At 37.6% G+C, this 21,127-nt stretch overlaps 1 protein-coding gene across 9 annotated transcripts in view; it reads left to right on the forward strand.

Annotated features, from left to right (window-relative positions):
* The window catches only part of DTNA (dystrobrevin alpha), a 170,368-nt gene that overhangs the window by 22,823 nt on the left and 126,418 nt on the right, over nt 1–21,127 (forward strand). For 3 of the 9 annotated variants that reach the window (XM_081950306.1, XM_081950309.1, XM_081950312.1), the window contains exon 1: nt 17,900–18,090. The exons of 1 other annotated variant lie outside the window; for it this stretch is intronic. In XM_081950306.1, the coding sequence (XP_081806432.1) occupies nt 18,074–18,090 (17 nt within the window). In that variant the 5' untranslated portion in view covers nt 17,900–18,073. Of the gene's footprint in view, nt 1–17,899; nt 18,091–21,127 lie in introns of those variants that run through there. 5 more of the 9 variants (XM_081950307.1, XM_081950308.1, XM_081950311.1 and 2 more) reach the window with 3 other exon arrangements.

The raw sequence follows: 21,127 nt of genomic DNA on the forward strand, positions 1-21,127 counted from the left end.
GCATAGGGCAGTGGCTATGGGCAATTGCAGCCAACTCTAAATCAGCCTTTTAACTGGATTGTATATTCTTCTAATAAGTGTGTGTTTGAATGACAGTCTAATTTTAAAGATTCTAAGTAATGGCTATCAGTTTTCCTCCTGTGATACTATTCTAAGGGTAAAAAAAAATGTTACTAGCCTTTTTAAGGAAAACATTTGTTTTAATCCTCAGTTGATCTTGCCAAATATTCAACTGACAGTTTGGGATAGTTTTCCCACACAATTTCCAGTTGTGTTGTATAGCAGTCTGCTCCCTCTAAGTAGCATAGTGACAGACTCAAAAGAGTTAACAAATGTGGACATTATCAACCTTCAAAATTCTCTTTGCAGGGATAAATCCTTCCACAGAATTGCGGTTTGCAAATATAGCTAAAAGTAAAATGTGTTCCAACTTCAATAAGCAGCCAGATTGAAATTGTATTAAAATGTCAGCAAATCTGTATGTGCTGCTACAGAAGAGAATTCTCAGATAGGCTTAGTTGGGAAAAAAAAACAGGTTTGTTAAATGTTTTGGTCACAGGCCATTCAATGCTTCATAAGCAACATTGGATAAAGGTGAATAGCCTGTTAAATTAAAACAAAAAGGGTGAATGAATTTATTACACCCTCTTTGCTTAAACGTATAGGATTTTCACTAGATATTTAGATTGTAATTTATATGCTACAGTTGGGCAGAGTGCGTACCTTAGCGCAAGTACAAGGGACTTTGAGCTAATTTCAAATATCTTCTATGAGTGATTTATTCAGATCCTTAGTAAAAACTATCTGTCCTTATCAAAAAGAGTAAAAGAAGAAGAAAGGGGATGTCAGAGATTGGATTTTGTCATTTACTCTTGAATTCACTCACCTCTCACCACAACTCATTCTATTAGTGCACAATCCCCAACTGATACAACGTCATTTGGAAAAATATGGAGGTTGGCTAATTCTAGGGATAGATTCCACTGAACCCAAGGAAGAACATTGCTAAGATTTCTCTTTTCATTTTACTTCCAAATATCCATAGTAGAAGAAAGGGACAAAACAGAAGAATTCTTTTGAAATCTCCATCTATGTGTTAAAATCATTTCTCCTAAAAATATCAAAAGTGGCACATTGACGTGAGTACTGAAGTATATGAAAGATATTTCTGGAGGAGAACAATTATATAAAAGCATAATAATATCTGATTTAAAGAAGCAGATGATGATACGATACTGCTATATAATCCATAGAAACAGACTTGTGTGTTGTACAGAGAGCATACTAAGCAATTCCAACATACTATCTTTGAATAGCTGCCATATGTTGTTGTAGCATGTGATTTAGTTGCACAGGTAAATGGCAAGTACAAACTCTGTAGAGTCAGGCTTCAAGTGACAAGCTGACACTGTAATTCAAATGGCAGCTACTACATTGATCTATTGCAGCATATGTAGGAGTTAGGTGACACCTTACAAACTAGCATATTCTGTGAAATGATAGTCAGTCTGGTATTCCAGATGCTGAACTATAATTCCAGCATCTCTCACTGTTAATCTTGCCTGCTGTGGATACAACTTTTGGAGTACCATATGTTCCCTATCCCTGTTGTGATGTAGATATTCATACAGTATACTACTTTGCATTGGTTTCAGAAGGTTCTCTTCTGTGTTTATGGTTGGGACCCTGATGGGTTTTGAATAGTTAAGAAGAATTTTTGAATAGTACGCGGGGAAAAAGCTTTTCTGTGCTGTGTTGCACTGGATAGATCTAGGTTATATGTTATGTTAAAAAGCCATTTATGGTCTCTTCCATTTAAAAAGATATAGCTCTCTAACATGCCAAGGATCTTGGATTATAGTTTTTACTTTGGAAGATATGACTACAGTAAGAGGAAACAGCAGTTAAATTCAAAGTTTTTATACTATTGCCATTCCTCATTATCATTACATAATAATGGAAAACAGTAAAACAGGGATAGAAAGGCAAACCATTGGATCCTGTCTTATGTGAAATTGATAGAGCTGTTATTGTGTACATGAGCTCATGAATTCTCACTGCACAGCCTTTTCTTTTTAGCGGCCTGGCTTGCAATGCTCCATAGATGTGCCAGTATCTTACACAGTCTCTCAGCAGAGATCCTTATCTACTGTATTCTTACATTAATCAAGAAGGTGCTCAAACAAAATTATTTTGTACAATGTTCAACATATATAACATTTTGCTTGAATAATGATTATAATTCTTATAGATTATTAATCTAATCTTAGATTAATATAATTTAAAGATACTATTAAGATGAAGAAGGGAGAACCTGTGTATTTACAAATGATGCCATATGTTTCAAAGAAGTGCAATGTATTCCTACCTCTCTGGATTTCTAATGAGTTCAGTAGAATTTATGTTCCATTGTAACCAGAAAACCTTGTGCATATTTATTTCCTCAGTAGTACCTTTTCTTGTATGTAATAGGATTGCACTGTTAGGGAAGATCAATTAGGGGAAGCCTTATGGAAATCAAAATGGCTACTTAATCCAACATTTGCTCCATATAGGAATATATTTACTATTATTAAAAGATGAGGAGATGAGGGAGGAACCCCCAATACTCTTCCCAGTCTGTGTCATTCCCCATGCACCTACCCCAACCTGTGCAGCACCTTGTGCGCACACATGCACTCTTCCTGACTTGTGCTGCCTCCACATGTTTTTACCAACTCATGTGGCTCCTCTTGTGCACCCTGATGCACGCTTCTCAACCTGCAGCACCTACCATGCCCTAGCCAACACACACAATTCCTCTCATGCACCTGTGTACTCTTCCTGATCTACTGGGCACACTTGCATTACCTCCCTGACCCACATTCCATCAAGCATATTGACTCTTCTCCATGCTGTTTTTGTGCAGAGGGGAAGATTACAAGCAGATTTTGCTAACCAAAGTCCAAGGGAGTGATGAGCAATGTACTTTTGAAAGGCCTCAGAATTTAGAATTTCCCAAACATCCCAGGAGGTGCCCTCCTGTTTATTTATAACCTTGGTTTGGTACTCAGCCGGAGTGCTCTTAGAAGCAATCATTTTATCATTTTCCACATTGTGCTGATATCCTCTTATGGACGGATGTGAGTGTAAGACAAACATATTAATTGTACTGTCTGTGATTGATTTTGCACATTGTTTGATTCAATGAGTAAACTGTGTTTGTCTTGGCATTTTAATGGTGAAAGCTGCATCTGACATTATTTGCTACTTATCACCGCAGTTGGAATATTGTAGATTTGAAGCTGAAGCAGATGATATAATAAGACCTCTGTTGTGGTATCATGCAAATACTTCGTCTCAGTGATGGGTTTGTTCTGATATGTTCCAAAGTGATGGGTTTGTTCTGATATGTTCCAAAGTGAACTGACTTTGATCAGCATAGTGAAAAACCTAAAATAGGAGGTACAATACAATAGTAGAGCTGGAAGGGACCTTGGAGGTCTTCTAGTCCAACCCCCCTGCCTTAATGGTGAAAGCTGCATCTGACATTATTTGCTACTTATCACCGCAGTTGGAATATTGTAGATTTGAAGCTGAAGCAGATGATATAATAAGACCTCTGTTGTGGTATCATGCAAATACTTCGTCTCAGTGATGGGTTTGTTCTGATATGTTCCAAAGTGAACTGACTTTGATCAGCATAGTGAAAAACCTAAAATAGGAGGTACAATACAATACAATAGTAGAGTTGGAAGGGACCTTGGAGGTCTTCTAGTTCAACCCCCTGCCTAGGCAGGAAACCCTATACCATTTCAGGCAAATGGCTATTCAACATCTTCTTAAAGACTTCCAGTGTTGTGGCATTCACAACTTCTGGAGGCAAGCTGTTCCACTGATTAAGGTGAAACACTTCACCTCCTATTTTAAGAAGGTTTGAATTATTTACAGTCTTCTTATACTGTGTCTGTATTGTATATGTGGGTGCATTAGGCCATGTGTTGTCGCTTTTCACTGATTGAGTAAAAATTCTATTTTCCGTATTTTTATGGTCCTAGATCTCCTGGGCCTTTCTGCTCTGGGTTGCAAAATCCAGACTCAAAGCTGTTCATGATTACTTTCTAGAAATTACCACTTTGAACACCCATACACATGTTTTTGATAGAATGGGTATGTCAAAATTGGAATGTCAAGTAAGTTTAGTTTGGAAATTCAAAAGACTAATTTATTTTGTGAAAATCTGACTGTGAGAGCTGCATGCAATTTTTCCTTTACTGTAGTCTGGGATATATAGACTACATATACTAACAGCAACCGCGATCCAATTTCTATATTTTGAGCTTATTTTCAGACAATTTTGTAAGTTTAATTGTGGAACCTTCCTCAAAAACCACAGCGTGGTTTCAGTTTTGTCACAGCATCCCTTTCATTCTTTTAATTCACTGCCTCTGGAGTACGAATGATGTGGATTTTTAGATACCTTTATATTATCCATATGTTCCATAATTAAGGTTCGTGGAGAAGTGGACAGATATTTTTGCCTGTGGGAAACTAAACCCCGAATTAATCTTTCTCTTCTACTTTACATTTATCACTCTAAGATATGTGAGGTTAGTCACATAGCTCTGGGCCAGGACTCTGCACTATCCATAAATTACCCTTTACTTTGTAGTGTCTCAATAGCTTAGATCCACCACACAAGATCAAAACCAATGTTTTAAAAAAGCAGTTTTACCTTTCATTCCACTGCTGATTTAAGGCATGTAGAAGAAAGAATCATAAGTCATGATGGTGACAGTCAGAAGTATTTTTATGGCAGCAACTTACAGAAAAGCATTGTATTCTGATCTGGAAAAGGATGTGTGTGTGTGTGTGTGTGTGTGTGTGTGTGTGTGTGTGAGAGAGAGAGAGAGAGAGAGAGAGAGAGAGAGAGAGAGAGAGAGAGAGAGAGAGAGAGAGTCTAATTGAATTTCAATTATATTGAAAGGATTCTTCAATAAAAACATTTTTTAAGAAAAATATTTATTATTAAATGTATACCTTGTCTTTTCATTTATGGAAATAATCAAAGCAATTTACATTTTTAAAAAGTGTAGAATAGAAAACGTAACCATAAAATCAGAAGCGAAAACACAATTTTTAAAATGTCATTGAAATCACTTGCAGTCCCAAAGCCTTGTGATAGAGAAACGTTTTTGCTATTTTCCCAAATGCAGGGAGAAAAAGGGCCAAGCATCTCGCCTGTGCACCTTTGCTTTGAAGAAAGCCCTAACTGATAAAAGTAGAAGTTGTTTTTTTTTTAAAACAAATTACGTTAGTTGTATACCATTAAAAGAATTTTATATTCCAGCATAAAGGCAAATCCTACCTGGGAATTGCCAGGAGTAATAGAGGCTTTGCAAAGGGAGGAATGTTCATGCTTAGACAGTGATACATAGATAGATTGATCAATTATTTATTCTAAGGTCTCTACCTAGGAACAGTTTTGTATATACTGTACATCGGGGTGTCAAACTTGATTTCATTGAGGGCCGCATCAGCATTGTGTTTGACCTCGGGGGGGGGGGGCTGGAGTGGATGTGGCCAGGGTAGGCATGGTCACCTCAATGTCACTTGTGTCGGGGGGCGCCTGTGGAGGCCCGAGCGCTCTGCCAGAGAAAATGGGCTTTTCGGGTCTGTTTTTGACTGCGACGGCCTCCTGCAATCCTCTGCCAGCAAAAATGGAGCTCGGGAGGACCCATGTGCGGGCCTCCTGAGCTACATTTCCACTGACAGAGGCCCTGCGGGCCAGTCCTTCGCTGTTTCCAGGGCAGCTCCACGGGCCAGATTTAAGTATTCCGCGGGCTGAATCCGGCCCCTGTGGTTTGACTTTGACACCCCTGATGTACATATTTTATTTCTATCCCACCTTATTATTAAATTAATTAGTCAAGGCAGATAGGTAATTAAAATGTAGGATATATAGCACTTTAAAAAGATATTTTTATTTATGACGGTTGCAGTGTCCCCGGGTCATGTCTCACTTTTTGTGACTTTTTCACAAGCAAAATTAGTGAGGTAGGCATTTTCGTTTAACAACCGTATTATTAACTTAACAATTGCAGTGATTCACTTAATAACTATATCAAGAAAGTTTGTAAAATGGGGCAGTAGCAATAGCAGACTTATATATCACCCCATAATGCTTTACAGTACTCTGGACAATTTACAATATCAACATATTGCTCTCAACAATCTGGGTCCTCATTTTACCTTGAAAAGCTGGAATGCTGAGCCAACCTTGAACTGGATCGAAGTTTGCCAGCAATGCTGCATTCTAATCACTGAGCCACTAGGGCAAAACTCTGTTAACAATTGTGTTGCTTCCTAGCAAAATATTTGGGCTCAATTGTGGTCTTAGGTCGACGACTACTTGTACTAGCCCCAGAATGATACTTGTAGCCCTCATTACTGAGTCCTAAAAATAAAAATAGGAAATCAGTCAAAATATATACCCACTCCTAACATCTTGTTAGGCAGAAGTCATAAAAAGTCTGTAATGTATCCAGATGTGAGCAAACAGATCATATCAAGCAAATTGCAAATTTACTCAGGAGCAGTGTTCATTTAGAGGAGCACTAAACCCATTTAAAGAACAAATGCAGTGCTCTTTCAAAGAAGATCTCACTTTAAGACCTGATGAATACAATGGAAAGTATCACTCAGGTCTTTTGTGAGTTAGATAGCTTATGAAGGAAACAAATAAGAATAACAGAGTTGCAAGAGACCTTGGAGGTCTTCTAGTCCAACCACCTGCTCAAGCAGGAAATTCTATAACATTCCATACAAATAGTTGTTCAATGTCTTCTTAAAAACCTCCAGAGCACCTACAGCTTCTGAAGGCAAGCCATTCCACTGATTAATTGTTCTAATTGTCAGGAAATTTCTCCTTAGTTCTTGGTTGATTCTCTCCTTGATTATCGGTAGTTCCATCCATTGCTTCTTGTCTTGCTTTGGAGAATACCTTGATATCTTGGCAAAAACCAGGTATCCAATCTAGCTTACAGTTCACATCAAAATGGCCATGGAGGTCAGTTCTCAGTGACCAAAGGGAATGGAATTTGCTTTCAGTAGCCTAAAGTGGCTGGTGATTCCAACCCTTGATTGTCATCCACCAAATTATTGGTGAAATGTGTACCAGATCATATCCAGGACAAAGATCATATCAGGAGAAAAGAGAAAACACTTCTTAAAAACTGGAACAACTAATGACAGTTTTAAGTTGCTTTGGTTATGGGCTTGGATGAGATGAACATAATGCTATAAAGGATATTCAGAAAAAAACAGATTTTGAGCTATGTTGTGCCATAACTAGCAACAAGTGAGGAATAGCACAAAGAAAGAGAACCAAGCTAACTTCCATCTTATTTCACAACCTGGAAGTGATGCAGTATAAAAACTTCACTGAGGTATTGAACATTTGTATGAACTGGATGGATGCATAGGATCACTCTCCAATCCATCTTTGTTCCGAGAAGGAATCATGCTTATTATCTAGTTCATGGATGCAGGTTTCCCCAGCATTGGGGATTTATGGCTTTTTCAACAGGTGCCTGAAAATATTTTTGGGATACTTTCTATAAAGTACAAAATCATGAAAGTCTGACAATTTTTGCCAAGTTGGTCCAAAGTTTTCTTAAAAAGAAACATGAATGCATATTTTTGTATACATGTTACAACGCATTCATCTCTACAGTTATTGTAGGATATTGTAGTTTCTCTACATATCCTAGCAATATTTTCATCTACATGTTCTCCAAAAATGCAAGATTGTAAATATAAATACTTTAAAACTACAATCAGAGTTGATATTGATACTGTCAGCTAAGAAAGAAATCTAACACTGATGGCATGTTGACTTCCTTGCAAAATATAAGACTGTCTGATAAAAGTCAAACATGCAGTAGTTTGACTTTTCAATAATTTTCTGATATCATTTTTGAACCTTTTTATAGGCCATTATTTTGCTTTCTTTATATTTGGATATTTTAAAACCATATTTTTAATCTAATGCAGTATTACTGTGAATTAGGGGTTTAATTCCTTCCAGTGTTTACAGCATACTATGGAATGTGAAGAATTTACTGAATACATTATATAACTTATGAGTCTGTTGCCATAAGCAACTGTGCTTGGACAACTTTGTGGGCATTTTTTTTAAAAAACAGAGTGAAGCAGCTAATCATGACATCCATCTTTATCTTAAGATGAGATCATTATCTTTAATAAGCTGCCTATTATAGAGAGCGATAATTTCTAAACAAAGAGAAGCAGTTTTCAATTGCATTGCCCAAACCTTGTGGAGAGCTTACACATTCAGTACTGATTGTCCCAAAGGTGCTATTTTCAAAAGGCAATTGGATTGTTTTTTTCCTTAAGGAGGAAGAACAAAACGTTTCGTTTCTCATCCAAGAAACTTCATCAGTTGTAATGGTGGAGGGGGAGGGAGATGGAAGGATAGGTCTGACAATTGAGGAGTGTCAACTGTCCCAACTGTCAGTACCTATTCTTCCATCCCCCATCCCCCACCATCACAACTGATGAAATTTCTTGGATGAGAAATGAAACATTTTGTTCTTTCTTAAGGAAAAAATAGTTAGTTGCCTTTTTAAAAAAGCACCTTTTGAGACAACTATGACTTGGATGGCTGAGAATCTCCACTGACATGCAGTACTGATATGACAGGAAAAGGGAGGAATGGCTTTAAAGGTAGGTTTTGAATAAATCTTAGGCTAGTTCCTTCAGATCTAATGGAGCATTATAAAACAAATATAGGGAAAATTGTACTTTTTCTTATTGCATATTATCCACCTCAGGCTTAAAAACGCATGGCCAAATGCTCTAAAAGATTTTGTTTTACTAAATTATTCCCCGATTAATCTATGCCTTAAAGTGGTTCAAAAGGAATAGATTGTTATATTAAATATACACTTAATCTAAATAATTAGTATGAAGAGTTAACAACCATCTGTATGGAGGAAGGAGACTACTATTCATTCCTAAGTCTCAATTGAGGCTAAGTTCAATTAACACAAAACTGGTCAGTCTGAGTGCAGAGTTAAGGGTAATTCATCTTGACTTAAGCTTCACAAACTCAAAAATTGAACAGAAAACTATACAATATGGCCACAATTTCCTACCATTATCAGGAAAATTTAATTCATCTAAACTTTCTGAGGTAAGGAAGTTAGAAGCCACTATTCAAAACTGCTTCTTTTGAGCTACTCAGGATTCCTTTTGGCACACTTTTGGCCTTTGAGTTGGAGTCTAAAACATGGAAAAGAAAAAGAAACAAGGTCCAAATAAAGACTGTATTTTCTTTCAAATTCTTTGGTGTAATTTAAATGCAAGCTTAATTAAAATGAATCATGGAGAATATGACTGTTCTTCGTGTATTTAATAATTCTGACAAGTTGTGACTTTTGGAGACATTGTAGGAAGAGAAGCATGGTAAGCTACTACCCCAAAAAATCAGATAGCACATTTTCTGACTAACACATTTTATTGAAAGGTGTAAGCGTTTGTGAGCTGCAACTCATTTCATCAGAAACATAGAGGGGTTAGATTGAAGTAGATTTAAATTGGGGTGGGAGAAAATGTGGGGAAAATAGGTTGGTTATGCAGGTTAACATTGAACAGTTTACAAATAGCTTATTAATTAACTATTGTAGCACATTAAAACTCATTGAGTTTGTTAAACTCTTCTGAAATTGTCTGAAACCTTTTGAAACACGTGAGTTTAATAGTATTTCATTCAATAGTATTTCATTCAGTTAAAATTCTGTTTTTCCAAAACAGTCACACTGAGGTCTGCTATGGAATGTCCTGTGAGACTGAAATGCTTGAATGTAACTTTGTCCTTGTTTTGAGTCCTGATGTCATATGTGCATAACGATTCTTTTGTGCAAAGTGCGTCCTATTTGTCCTATGTCAGGGGTGTCCAAACTTGGGAACTTTAAGACTTGTGGACGTCAACTCCCAGAATTCCCCAGCCAGCTGGCTGGGGAATTCTGGGAGTTGACGTCCACAAGTCTTAAAGTTTCCAAGTTTGGACACCCCGGTCCTATGTAGAAACTAGAGAGATATTGGCAGCTGATGGCATATATCATATTGAAGTTGCTTTTAATCTTACGCATGTATTCATTGGTGTTTGATGGTGTTGTTAGTATATATGTGGGAGCAAAGTAGGCATCTGTGTTGTAGGATCTGGTTTCATGTTAGCATTGTTGTTTCTTATTACTTGTAGGAATCTGCGTTTGGTTGGTGGTTATCTAGATATAAGTATGGGCCTGTTACCCAATGTCTGAGAAAATGCAGTGTCGTTGTCCCACAGAGGTCCCATAGTGTCTGTAACTTGCTTGAGGGGCTTGAACTATGAGCTGTAGGAGTTAATCATTAGTGTCCTGTTGTTCAGTTTCTGTGGTCTGTCTTTTAATAAGACCTCTGTGGAATTAATTGATTGATTGTATAGTCTCCTAAATATTTGGCTTAATTCCATTAACTGAGCATCTCTTGGGTGGGTCAGGACAAATATAGTTGTATAGATGATACCTGGCTATAGATGATAGATTTGGTGATGTGTTTTGGGTAGAAGCTGGAAGCATGTAGGTTTCTAAGAGCAATCAGTAGACTTCCTGTATTATGAAATATTTATATGCCCCTTGTACAGTTTCAGGGTGATATCAAGGAAGTGGACTTATTCTTGGGGTACATATAGGCTGAAGTTAATGTTGGGCTGGAAGTTGTTGAAGGCATGTTGAAATTTGATAAGAGATTGTTTCCATAGGGCCACATGATAAAATGTCACAAATGAATTTCAAATGCAGTAAAGACGTAAGGGAGTGAGAGTTAAGAAAGTGTTCTAGTGAACTACAGAGATATTGTCAAAGTGAGGAGTCAGAGTGTCCATAGCTCTGTCACTGATTTGCAGATATGTCTTTATCTTCTTCACATTGCATAGTTCTCTTTGATATGTTGGAGGATATGAGGAGAGAAATTAGTAGAATGTGGTATTCAAGAGCTGTTTCTTGGCTTTCTTGATGTAATCCACCTTATTCAAGATGATACCACATCTTCCATCAGTTTGGTCAGGTTATGGTTTTAAACAAAATGCTTTAGATGGAAAAGGTGCTACCAGACTCCTAACATTTACAGAAGCTCTGAAAGCTGCTTTTTGAGCCTTCTAAGGCCACATAGCCCTAGGCTGCAGCTTGTAGAACTGTAGAACTGCAACAAATGTATTTTCTCCAATTTAGAGTTTATTTGGCAACAACTTTTAATCTAATGCTATAAAGCAGAGAAGTAATTAGAAGCAAAGTGTGTGAGTCTGAAGCTTACTACGAGTTGCTTATGTACTGTTAAACCATGATTTTGTATTACATATGAACCGATCCATTGAATAAAGCTATATGGGGCAAGTCACATGTTTTGCAGTCCCCAATGACTTTTAATAGAAACAATTATTCATACGTGTAATATGTGGAGTCCACGCCAGTAAACTTTTATATTGTAGTTATTCATCTTGTGAAGAAATTATTAGAGCCAATTTGGTCTAGTGGTTAAGGCACCGGGCTAGAAAGCGAGAGACCATTCTAGCCTAGTTCTAGTTCTGCCTTAGCTATGAAAGCCAGCTGGGTGATTTTGGCCCAGTCACTCTTTCTCAGCTGAATTTACCTCGTGAGGTTGTTGTTGTGGGGGCAATAGGAGAAGGAAGATATACAGCAGGGGCGTCCAAACTTGGGAACTTTAAGACTTGTGGACTTCAACTCCCAGAATTCCCCAGCCAGCATGGCTGGCTGGGGAATTCTGGGAGTTGAAGTCCACAAGTCTTAAAGTTCCCAAGTTTGGACACCCCTGATATACAGGATACAAACAAATAAACAAACAAATAAAAATTATAACCTGCTTTTGTAATTGTGGCCATGGAAGCACAGCCCAGTATTTCTTTAAGGAAAAATGCTGGAAAATCCCTGAATGCAAGTGAGTTATACAAATATTTGCTTGAACTAATTGAAAAAGCACAGATGGTAAATGATCATTTGGTGGAAATATGAATGTTTGGTCTGTTCAGGAATTTGATTTGGTGCCATATAACCTGAGATAGTGTGCTTGCTACATTTTTTTTTGAGTATTCACATGAATTAGGATATAATTAAAGTGAGACTTCCTTAGTATTATCTTATTGGGGTTCAAAGCTGAATAGGATCAGCTTTATGATTGGGCATAGTAAGTAATTTGTGCAGGAAAAAAACCATTTAAATGACAAGAGAGCAAACTAATAGAAGTGTGTCCTACAGAGTTTGCTGAGGTTTACATGAACATTTTGGGGATATAGGCCTTATAGTACAACATTTCTGTAAGATAAGGGTTTTGTGTGTGACAGAATAACTTCTGGCATGTAAACAAGGGCAGAGCTATGGTTGTGGCTGTTATCTTGACTTGTATGACTACCGCTGTGGACACCGCTATAACTAGTCTTTAGTATTGCATATTTGAGGGGGCTAGGAGCCCTGCTGGCTCTATTTTCCGGAAGAAGATTTTATGTCACATTTGCAAATAGGAGTCACAATCTTAGGGGCACTTTAGGATTTTGAAGTAATCAAAATTATCCCTTATTGTTCTTCTCTGGTGATTTTCTCTTTTATCAGGTTACAGTTAGTCATCAGAGAGGGAAATGATTCAGCAGATTGTCCGAAGAAACTACATGTTGAGGCTCTTCTGGACTTGATAGTTCTAAGAAGAGATGAACTCTTAGGATAAGTCCACGGTGTTTATTTCTCCTATTACAAAGTGTAGCAAATAGGATAAATGTCATTACTAAGTGGATTTCAATAGTAAGTGGATTTAAAAAAAATAGAAGCAATGGTTGACTATAAGCATTTTGGACTAAAAATACTTCTCTCTGTGTGCCACTGATATATAAAAGCTAATACTAGTCTTGAGGACTTTCATTTATTTATTCATTCATTCATTTTATTTATTTGCCACTCCTCACACATCAAGGTGATTTTTTTGGATGACTTAAAAGTGATATTTTAACATTTTCTTTTTTCCCCACCAAATTGAGCTTGGCTCTTGGTGATATAGGGTCATGTCCACAAAGCTTTCTTGCCAACTGTCCTTTTTTGGCATTTTTTTTTTCAATTTCTCAATCTAGTATGCATTCCTGAGATTTTCTGATGCTCTTTCATCATAGTACTGATTTAATCAGACTCTGCTTATCTTTTTGAGATCAAGATTAGTTAGATGTTGCTTCTTGCAGAAGCTTTAGCATTTATTTTCTCATTCTATGGTGATAAGTCATCATTATGTGAATTTTCATTGAGTAACAAAGGATTTAACTTGTATAAGGGTAGAGACAGAAGTTTTCTGTTACTGTTTTGTTCTTACTGGAAAGATTATAATTCTTTTGTTTGTTTCTTTTGGTGGGGTGAGGAGTTCCTAGCTTTCAAGTAGGACCTAGTAGCTTCCATGTGATTTCCAAGCAGTCTTTCATCCAGCAGTTTCAACAATGGTGTTCAAATAAGCCCCTTCTGTGTTGCTTTGTTTCCTCGTGTATTTGAGAGTTCCTGGTTTTAATTAAATAACGGCCTATAATGAGTTGCAACTAGAAAAAACTAGAAAAGCAAGCAATACACTGAGAAATAAATGACCCAATATATTCCTTATATAGCACATAGCATTTATTCTTGAAAAATGCCATTTTTTGCTTTTAAATTATAATTCAAAGGAAATATCATTTTTAAATTTGGTTATTCATGCAGGAATTTATGTAAGCAACTGTGGACTGTATCCAGAAATAATTGTCGACATTAGTAATAGCAGTATAAAGAAAGATCCCCGTTTTATTCGTGAAGGAAAAAATGGAAACAGAAATATAGGAAAAAGAAAGGACTGACTTTCTCATCAAGGCCTTTAATTTATCCTTATAAGTCCTTCCAGGGAATGGAGCACAAATAAACTGTGGCAGTCTCTAAATTATATGCTTTGTATGTATGAGACTGCAGATGAACTACCAGTGGAGTTGTCTTGCTGTTGTTATTAAACCTTCTCTCACATAGTCACTTACCGAGGAGAGCAAGTTTAATACACTGCAGAAATGAGAAGTGACATGGAAAGGAGTTACTAGCTCAGAAAAGAATCATTTCCTTCTCTGCCAATACTTTATATAAAGCTTTAAGTTGTTTAAATAGTTTCTCCTCAGGCTTAGTGTGGAAAAAACAGTTCTTGCCAGAAGGGCTCTGCTTCGTAAATACCATTCTCTGTGAGAAAAAAAAATAGTAACAAATTGGTGCTTAGGTACTTAAGAAGCATAGGGCCCTCTCCATTACGAATTGAGTAGCAATATATTGAATATTTTTCTTGTTAGTAGTAAGTATTGTATGTACGTTAGAGAGTCTAGCATGAAGGTAGTTAACCCTCTGTCATAAATTTAACATGTTGACTTTAATTCAATTGTAAATATTAATAATAAAACAGTTTTTAAGTTTAGTAAATAAATTGCAAATGTTGCAAGGTTTGAATTCAATAAAAATAAAATGTGCTGCCATATTATCTTTCTATTGAAATTCCTTCGATGGTGAATTTATATTTTTGCATGTTTCATCTCCAAGAGCTTAAGAATTCATATGATTTAGCCGGATCCAATCTGGATCAGTCACTGAGACCAGAGGTTTTGTCTTCCGAGCTTTCAAACTCGCGCTGGAACCTATCTTCAGGGAACTTCTCTCTAGCAGAGTGTGTGCTGTTCTGTGCGTGTTATTTATAGCACCACACACAGAGCAGCACACAATCTGTTAGAGAGAAGTTCCATCAAGATAGACTCCTGCACAATTCCAAAAGCTTGGAAGACAAAACCTCTGGTCCCGGTGACTGATCCAGATTGGATCCTGCAACATAATCCTAGGACAGGTGTATTCACCTTCATTCATTTGATTTACTTTCTGTCTTGGTTCTTGTTTCCCATCTTACTTAAAAATGTTCATTAAGAAAATTCATATTTGAGCATGCATTTGATCTTAATGAATTAAAACTTGATGGCTGGCTATTTATTATACCAATTAGAGAGTTATACCAGCCTCATAACTATTGTGATTCTAACATGTTCTAATTCTAATGCAATATATGCAGTATTTGCAGTGTCGGACTTACTAGAGTTACCAACTGACAACTAGTGACCTGTGACTCTATCAAATGCTCTAAAAAGATATCAAGTGGGTAGTCTCAAATATAGCTGAATGAGAAATATAAAACAGGGATATAAAAATGAAAAATGCTCCTTGAATCATAGTTGGACCCTGTGTAAGTCTCCAGCAATATGAAAGGGAAGACACAACTACCTTAACTGGGTAAAAATCAAATCACCAGGACCAGATGGATTATACCCCAAGGTTCTGAAGGAACTGTCAGATGTGATCTCAAAACTACTGAACCATATCTTTCAAAATCCTGGAGCACCAGGGAACTACCAGATGATTGGAGAAGGGATGATGTGGGCTGTATTAACAGAGGGATGAAATCAAGATCATGTGAAGTGTTAATATCACTTTGTAATGCTTTGGTAAGACCACCATGCATTCAGTTTTGGTCATCATGATGTAAAATTTGAGATTCTAGAAAGAGTGCAAAGAAAAGCAACAAAGATGATTAGGGGTCTGGAGGCTAAAACATATGAAGAAGAGTTGCAGGAATTAAAATAACAAGGGGTGACATGATAGCAGTGTTCCAATAACTAAAGGCTGCCACAAAGAAGAGATGGTCAATTATTCTCCAAAGCACCTAAAGGCATTACAAGAAGCAGTGGTCGAAAACTAATCAAAGAGAGAAGCAACCTAGAACTAAGGAGAAATTTCCTGACAGTTAGAACAATTAATCAGTGGAATGATTAGCCTCCAGAATTTCTAAATCACTGGAAGCTTTTAAGAAAAGATTGGAAACCTTTTGTCTGAAAAGGTATAGGATTTCTGTCTGAGCAGTGGGTTAGACTGGAAGACCTCCAAGTTCTTTTCCGTTATTCTGTCCAAAACAGGTTTCCAGTTGCTTAGGAAAAATTAGATCAATGATAGTAGCTCCTTAGCCTATAGAAAGGATGTTGGAAATTTTAATTCAGTAATATCTGGAAATCCAATGTTCTTCACTCATGCTTCATAAGCTATTCAGAAGCTAGCCTTATTGAATTCAGTAGGAATTACTCCTAGAAAAATGTGTACAGGATTTCAGCCAATCATTGCTTTAATACAAGGCAAATCAGCAAGGAACCATTAATAATAGATCTGGCAGGAGTATCACATTTCATCTATCTTTTTCCTGGAAGTCAGCTGGCAATCCTTTTCTCATGTCTCTGTGCCAACAAAATATGTACCCGGTACGTATAAGAGCAAATAACTGTAAAGTTTAAGCTTCTGCAGATCCCCCAAAAATGAATTATGACCCTTTGTAAATGACCTATAAGACTTTTAGAAAGAAAACTTAAATATTATAATAAATGGCCAATTTAAATAGTTTGTAATTAAGATAGTGAATGATAGAAATTCAGCTCCAGTCAACCTCAGTCTCAGGGCAGGAAGCTAAACAGGTGATTTGGTGTAAATCCTTCCATCTTGGTTTCACCTATCTCCCAGGATTGCTTTTGTAGGAATATACTGTATTATAAAGTGAATGAGCTGGAATATAATTCATTCAGGGTTTTGGATAAATTAACCTAGTATTCTCCTATTTTTAACTAAATAATAAAAAATTGCAGATGCTATCATAGGATAGCTATTTTCCTTTTTTTGCACACATTCTCTCTCACACACACTCCTACTCAGAGGAATTGCTGCTTCTGAGGGTTATGTTGTATTGACCTTCCATTACAAAATAGCAGATGACAATTCATTAATTTAATATGAACATACCTGGCCAGCTTTGACCTCAAAAAGCTATGCTGAATCGAACTGTACTAATATTAGATGAAAAACTATAGGAATTCCCAGGCAAAATCTCAAAAGAAAACAATGGCAATCCCATTTCCATACTGCTGTCTGGAAAAGAAGAAGCAGAAGAAAAATAAAGGGAGCTGTCCATAGAGTCATCAAAAGTTGAGCATTACGTTGGGAGGACACAACCAGACAATTTCAATTCTAACACTGAATGGAACTACAAAAACACAACCCAAGCAAGAACAAAAAGTGTACTGTACTTTACTGTAGGTCTGCAATTAAAAATTGAGCCCAACAACAACCCCAGAGTTGGATAATCTCAAGACACCTCCATCAGGAGCAGATTTATACCTTATGCCAGGCTGCATTCCTATGTATCTTTTCTTCAATGTTGCTTTATTCGCCTCCAATAGATTTATTTACCTATTAACCCATTCTTCCTGAGCAGCTGGGGATCCATGTGTAAATATTATTTTAAGGCTTATTAACCCTGAATTCAGCGGATGTTAAATTTTTCATTCAGGAGTTAAGGTGACTTACGCTCTGAGATGTAAACCTATAGAATTAGGCACAGAGTGAAAGGCAAGATAGTTCCTGTATTCTGTTTGCTGCAGGCTCTCAGGAATGTTACTAGCAGAACATGCCTTTCCTGGACAGCCACGTTTGGAAGATAGTTTACTGTTGGCTGCAAAACTACAATGATATCTATTTATGCTTGGATAGCAAAGATTAGTGAACTCTTTCCTTTCATCTCACAAAGATAGGTTAAAAGTACGGAGGCGGCGAGGGAGCTGCATGGGCTCTCCGAAAGACAGGAATTGGGAGGGTGGAGTAACGGGTGGGTGGGAGAGAGGAGACGAAAGGGAGTGGATCTGACTGTTTGTGATTGGTAAACTGTGCAAATGCATTTGCCAGCAGGACTTCAACGGAATGTGAAACCAAATCAGTTACAAGTTAAAGATAGACACACAGACTACCCAGCATCTTGGGCAGGGGTTTAACTTTGAGAGTTCTTATAGATCTGTGGATTTCTGGGACTTTCCGCTTGCTTCCCCCCCTCCTTCCCCCAGGATTTAGTTCCCCCCTTTTCCCCCCCCAAACAATGCATTGGAATTATTAGGCAGGGTGAGCTGATCATGGTGCAAACTACAGGGTAAGTAGCAAGTGCTTTATTTAAATTCCGTGCTTTGCCATGCTTGGCTTCCTCTGCTTTAAGCCTTTCATAGAGTCATACTTAGAGATAATGTTCCATGGTTGCATTTTATGAGGCTCAAAAGGGGTGCTTTGGCAGGCTGACACTATGATAGAACTCTGTTTAAAGATCCTTTTTTCTTTCCTCGTCCTAGCAGAGTACATTTCATTACGATCTCATTTAATTTTCCTAAAGAAATGCAAGTTCTGTTTCACATGTTGCTCTGAAAAATTCCATTCACCCTCCCCTATTTTCTTATCCTTCTCCTTCAGTTTTTAAAACATGGCTCAATAGCAGGTCATTGTAACATCAGCCTGGTGCTTCTGATTCTCTCTTGGCTCTTTTTCAGTATCACTCTGCTAATTGCAATTATATTTTGGTACTCTGAAAAATTACATTTTTCTCCTAATTTTCCTACTTAGCAATCTTCAGCTTTTGTATCTTGTGTCTTGCATTATGTATTTTATGTTGCGTCAAAAATATGTATTTGACAAAGTAAAGCTTGCAAAAACATCAGATAATATACTTAACAATAGAAATTTGCATTGACCTCTGGAAGATGGATTTTATGAAAACATTGATTTTTTAAAAAAATTCTAAGTAGTAAAGGACCTCTGGCATACTTGTTTCCATATTCCCCAAGTTAGTATATAATGCAGCTCATTGTGTATTTCCATATTACAGTTTTTTAAATTATCAGACTTTTATTTAGTCATCGCAATTTATAAAAAAATGTTACTGACACACACACAGACACACACACACACACACACACACACACACACACTATGCTTCCCACATTTGAAGTTATGTGTAAAAATTTTCTTATAAACAACTGGAGGAGAATAAAGTGTGTCAGGATTGCTTTGATATGTGTTTTTTGTTTTTATGGCCAATATGGGATTCTTAGTTCTCTAGTTAATATTTTAAGAGTTATTTATAGTCATCAGAGAATATTTCTCTAAAATATAAAGTGCCATACCTGACTACAACTGTTCTTATTTGATGGAACATACATTTGATGTATTTGACATTTGGTTCCTTTTGCTAGTTGTCTAATTCTCTGGGAAATTTTGGGCTACAATGAGAAAAATAAATGTTTGAAGTTTAGTTATTTTTCCCAGTTATTATGATTGAGAGGAAATGAAAAATACTCATAAGATCAAATTAAATTAATTCAGAGGGGAAAAATGGAGATTATAACTAGAAGGATAATTTGTGCTAGAAGCTGGAGGTGGGGAGGGAATCCTTTACATTTATTGTTACATATAAGGAGAGGAATGTGCTGAAGACACAGTTGAAAATCTTTCAACTACTCAAGTGAATAGAACAAATACAGTTTGTATGCATTAGGGTATGTTGGGGGGAGTATGCCATACCCTAGATCAGGGGTGTCAAACTCGCGTCATCAGAGCATCATCATGTATTGTGACTTTTTTCCTCTTCGCTAAACCAGGCAAGGGCGTGGCCAGCGCGTGAGGCAATTGGCCCTGCCCTAGACCATAGTATACGACCTGCTACCTACCAGATGTGTCAAAACTGTGGTCCAGTGAGATTTGATCCCAAGGAAAAATTCAAAAATATAATCAAACCAGGAAATAGCTGTTTCTGGCTACAGTAAATCTTGCCTTGAGCAACATCTAAAATGTGACACTTTTGTGTAGTTTTTATGACCTAGAACCGTGATGGCGAACCTATGGCACGCGTGCCACAAGTGGCACGCGGAGCCATTTGTCAGGGCACGCGAGGCGCTGTCCTGTCAGGTGGCCAGCGCGCATGCGCGCGCTGGCCAGCCGAGTTCACCTTTTTAAAAGCTATTTTTTGCCTTCTCCAGGCTCCAGAGGCTTTATAGGAGCCTGGGGAGGGCGAAAAGAGCCTCCCCCCCCGGGAGGCTTCAGGGACCGCCCCTGAAGCCTTCGGAACGCTTAAAACCACCCTCCGAGCAAACCGGAAGTGACTTCCAGGTTGCTCGGAGGGTCGTTTTAAGCGTTCCGAAGGCTTCAGGGACCGTCCGAGGCTTCCCTGATGCCTTCGGAGCGCTTAAAACGACCCTCCGAGCAACCCGGAAGTCACTTCTGGTTTGTTTGGAGGGCAGTTTTAAGCGCTCCGAAGGCTTCAGGCAAGCCTCCGGACAGTCCCTGAAGCCTCCGGAGGGCCTCCGGGGGGTCGGGGGAGGCTCTTTTCGCCCTCCCCAGGCTCCTATAAAGCCCCTGGAGCCTGGGGAGGGCAAAAAAAACATGTAAAAATGGGGGTTGCGCGTTGTGCGTGCATGCGCACTGGGGGGGGTCATGCATTGCATTATGGGTGCGGCACGCCCGCACTCGACCCCCCTGCGCTCCCCCCACTTGTGGCACACGAGCCAAAAAAGGTTCGCCATCATTGACCTAGAAAATAAATATTCTATGTCATAAGACTACAATAAATGTTTCCATATTTAACTTTTAAATATGTATTTGAGGCAACATCCATCTCACATTTTTTTTCAGTGATTCTTATAATATGTGTGAGCCCCCTCCAAAAAATAAATGAACTATAAATACAAGGTAAAGATAAATGTTAAATTATAAATAAACTGTTCAGCAGCTAGTTATTTGTGCCTAATTCTGCTGAACATTTGATATGAAATGGAAAGCAACTCATAATATGCTGAAGAATAATGCACTTACGAATTAATGTCACTTTTCCTTTGCTATTAAAACAAGCCAAAACAGTAAATTAATGTTGGTTTCAAAATGTATTCTAAGGAACCCATGAACTTTGTATCTTATCAAGAATTCTTTTATTTCCATGAAGATAATTCAGCCACTAAACTGAATTTCTCCTGAGTGGATAATGGAGGCAGCAAAATCGAATCAATCTGATCAACACTTTCTGTATTGAGTGCAAATGATGGAACATGGGTTGGAACACATTGTAATATGGACGGACCTCAGAGAAACTGAAGCTAATCTATTTGAAAATAAAAAGTTTAAAAATCACTAGGTTAGACAATCCTTAT

This window comes from Natrix helvetica, assembly GCF_964273705.1.
Source record: "Natrix helvetica genome assembly, chromosome: 4".
Classification (NCBI taxonomy): Eukaryota; Metazoa; Chordata; class Lepidosauria; order Squamata; family Natricidae; genus Natrix; species Natrix helvetica.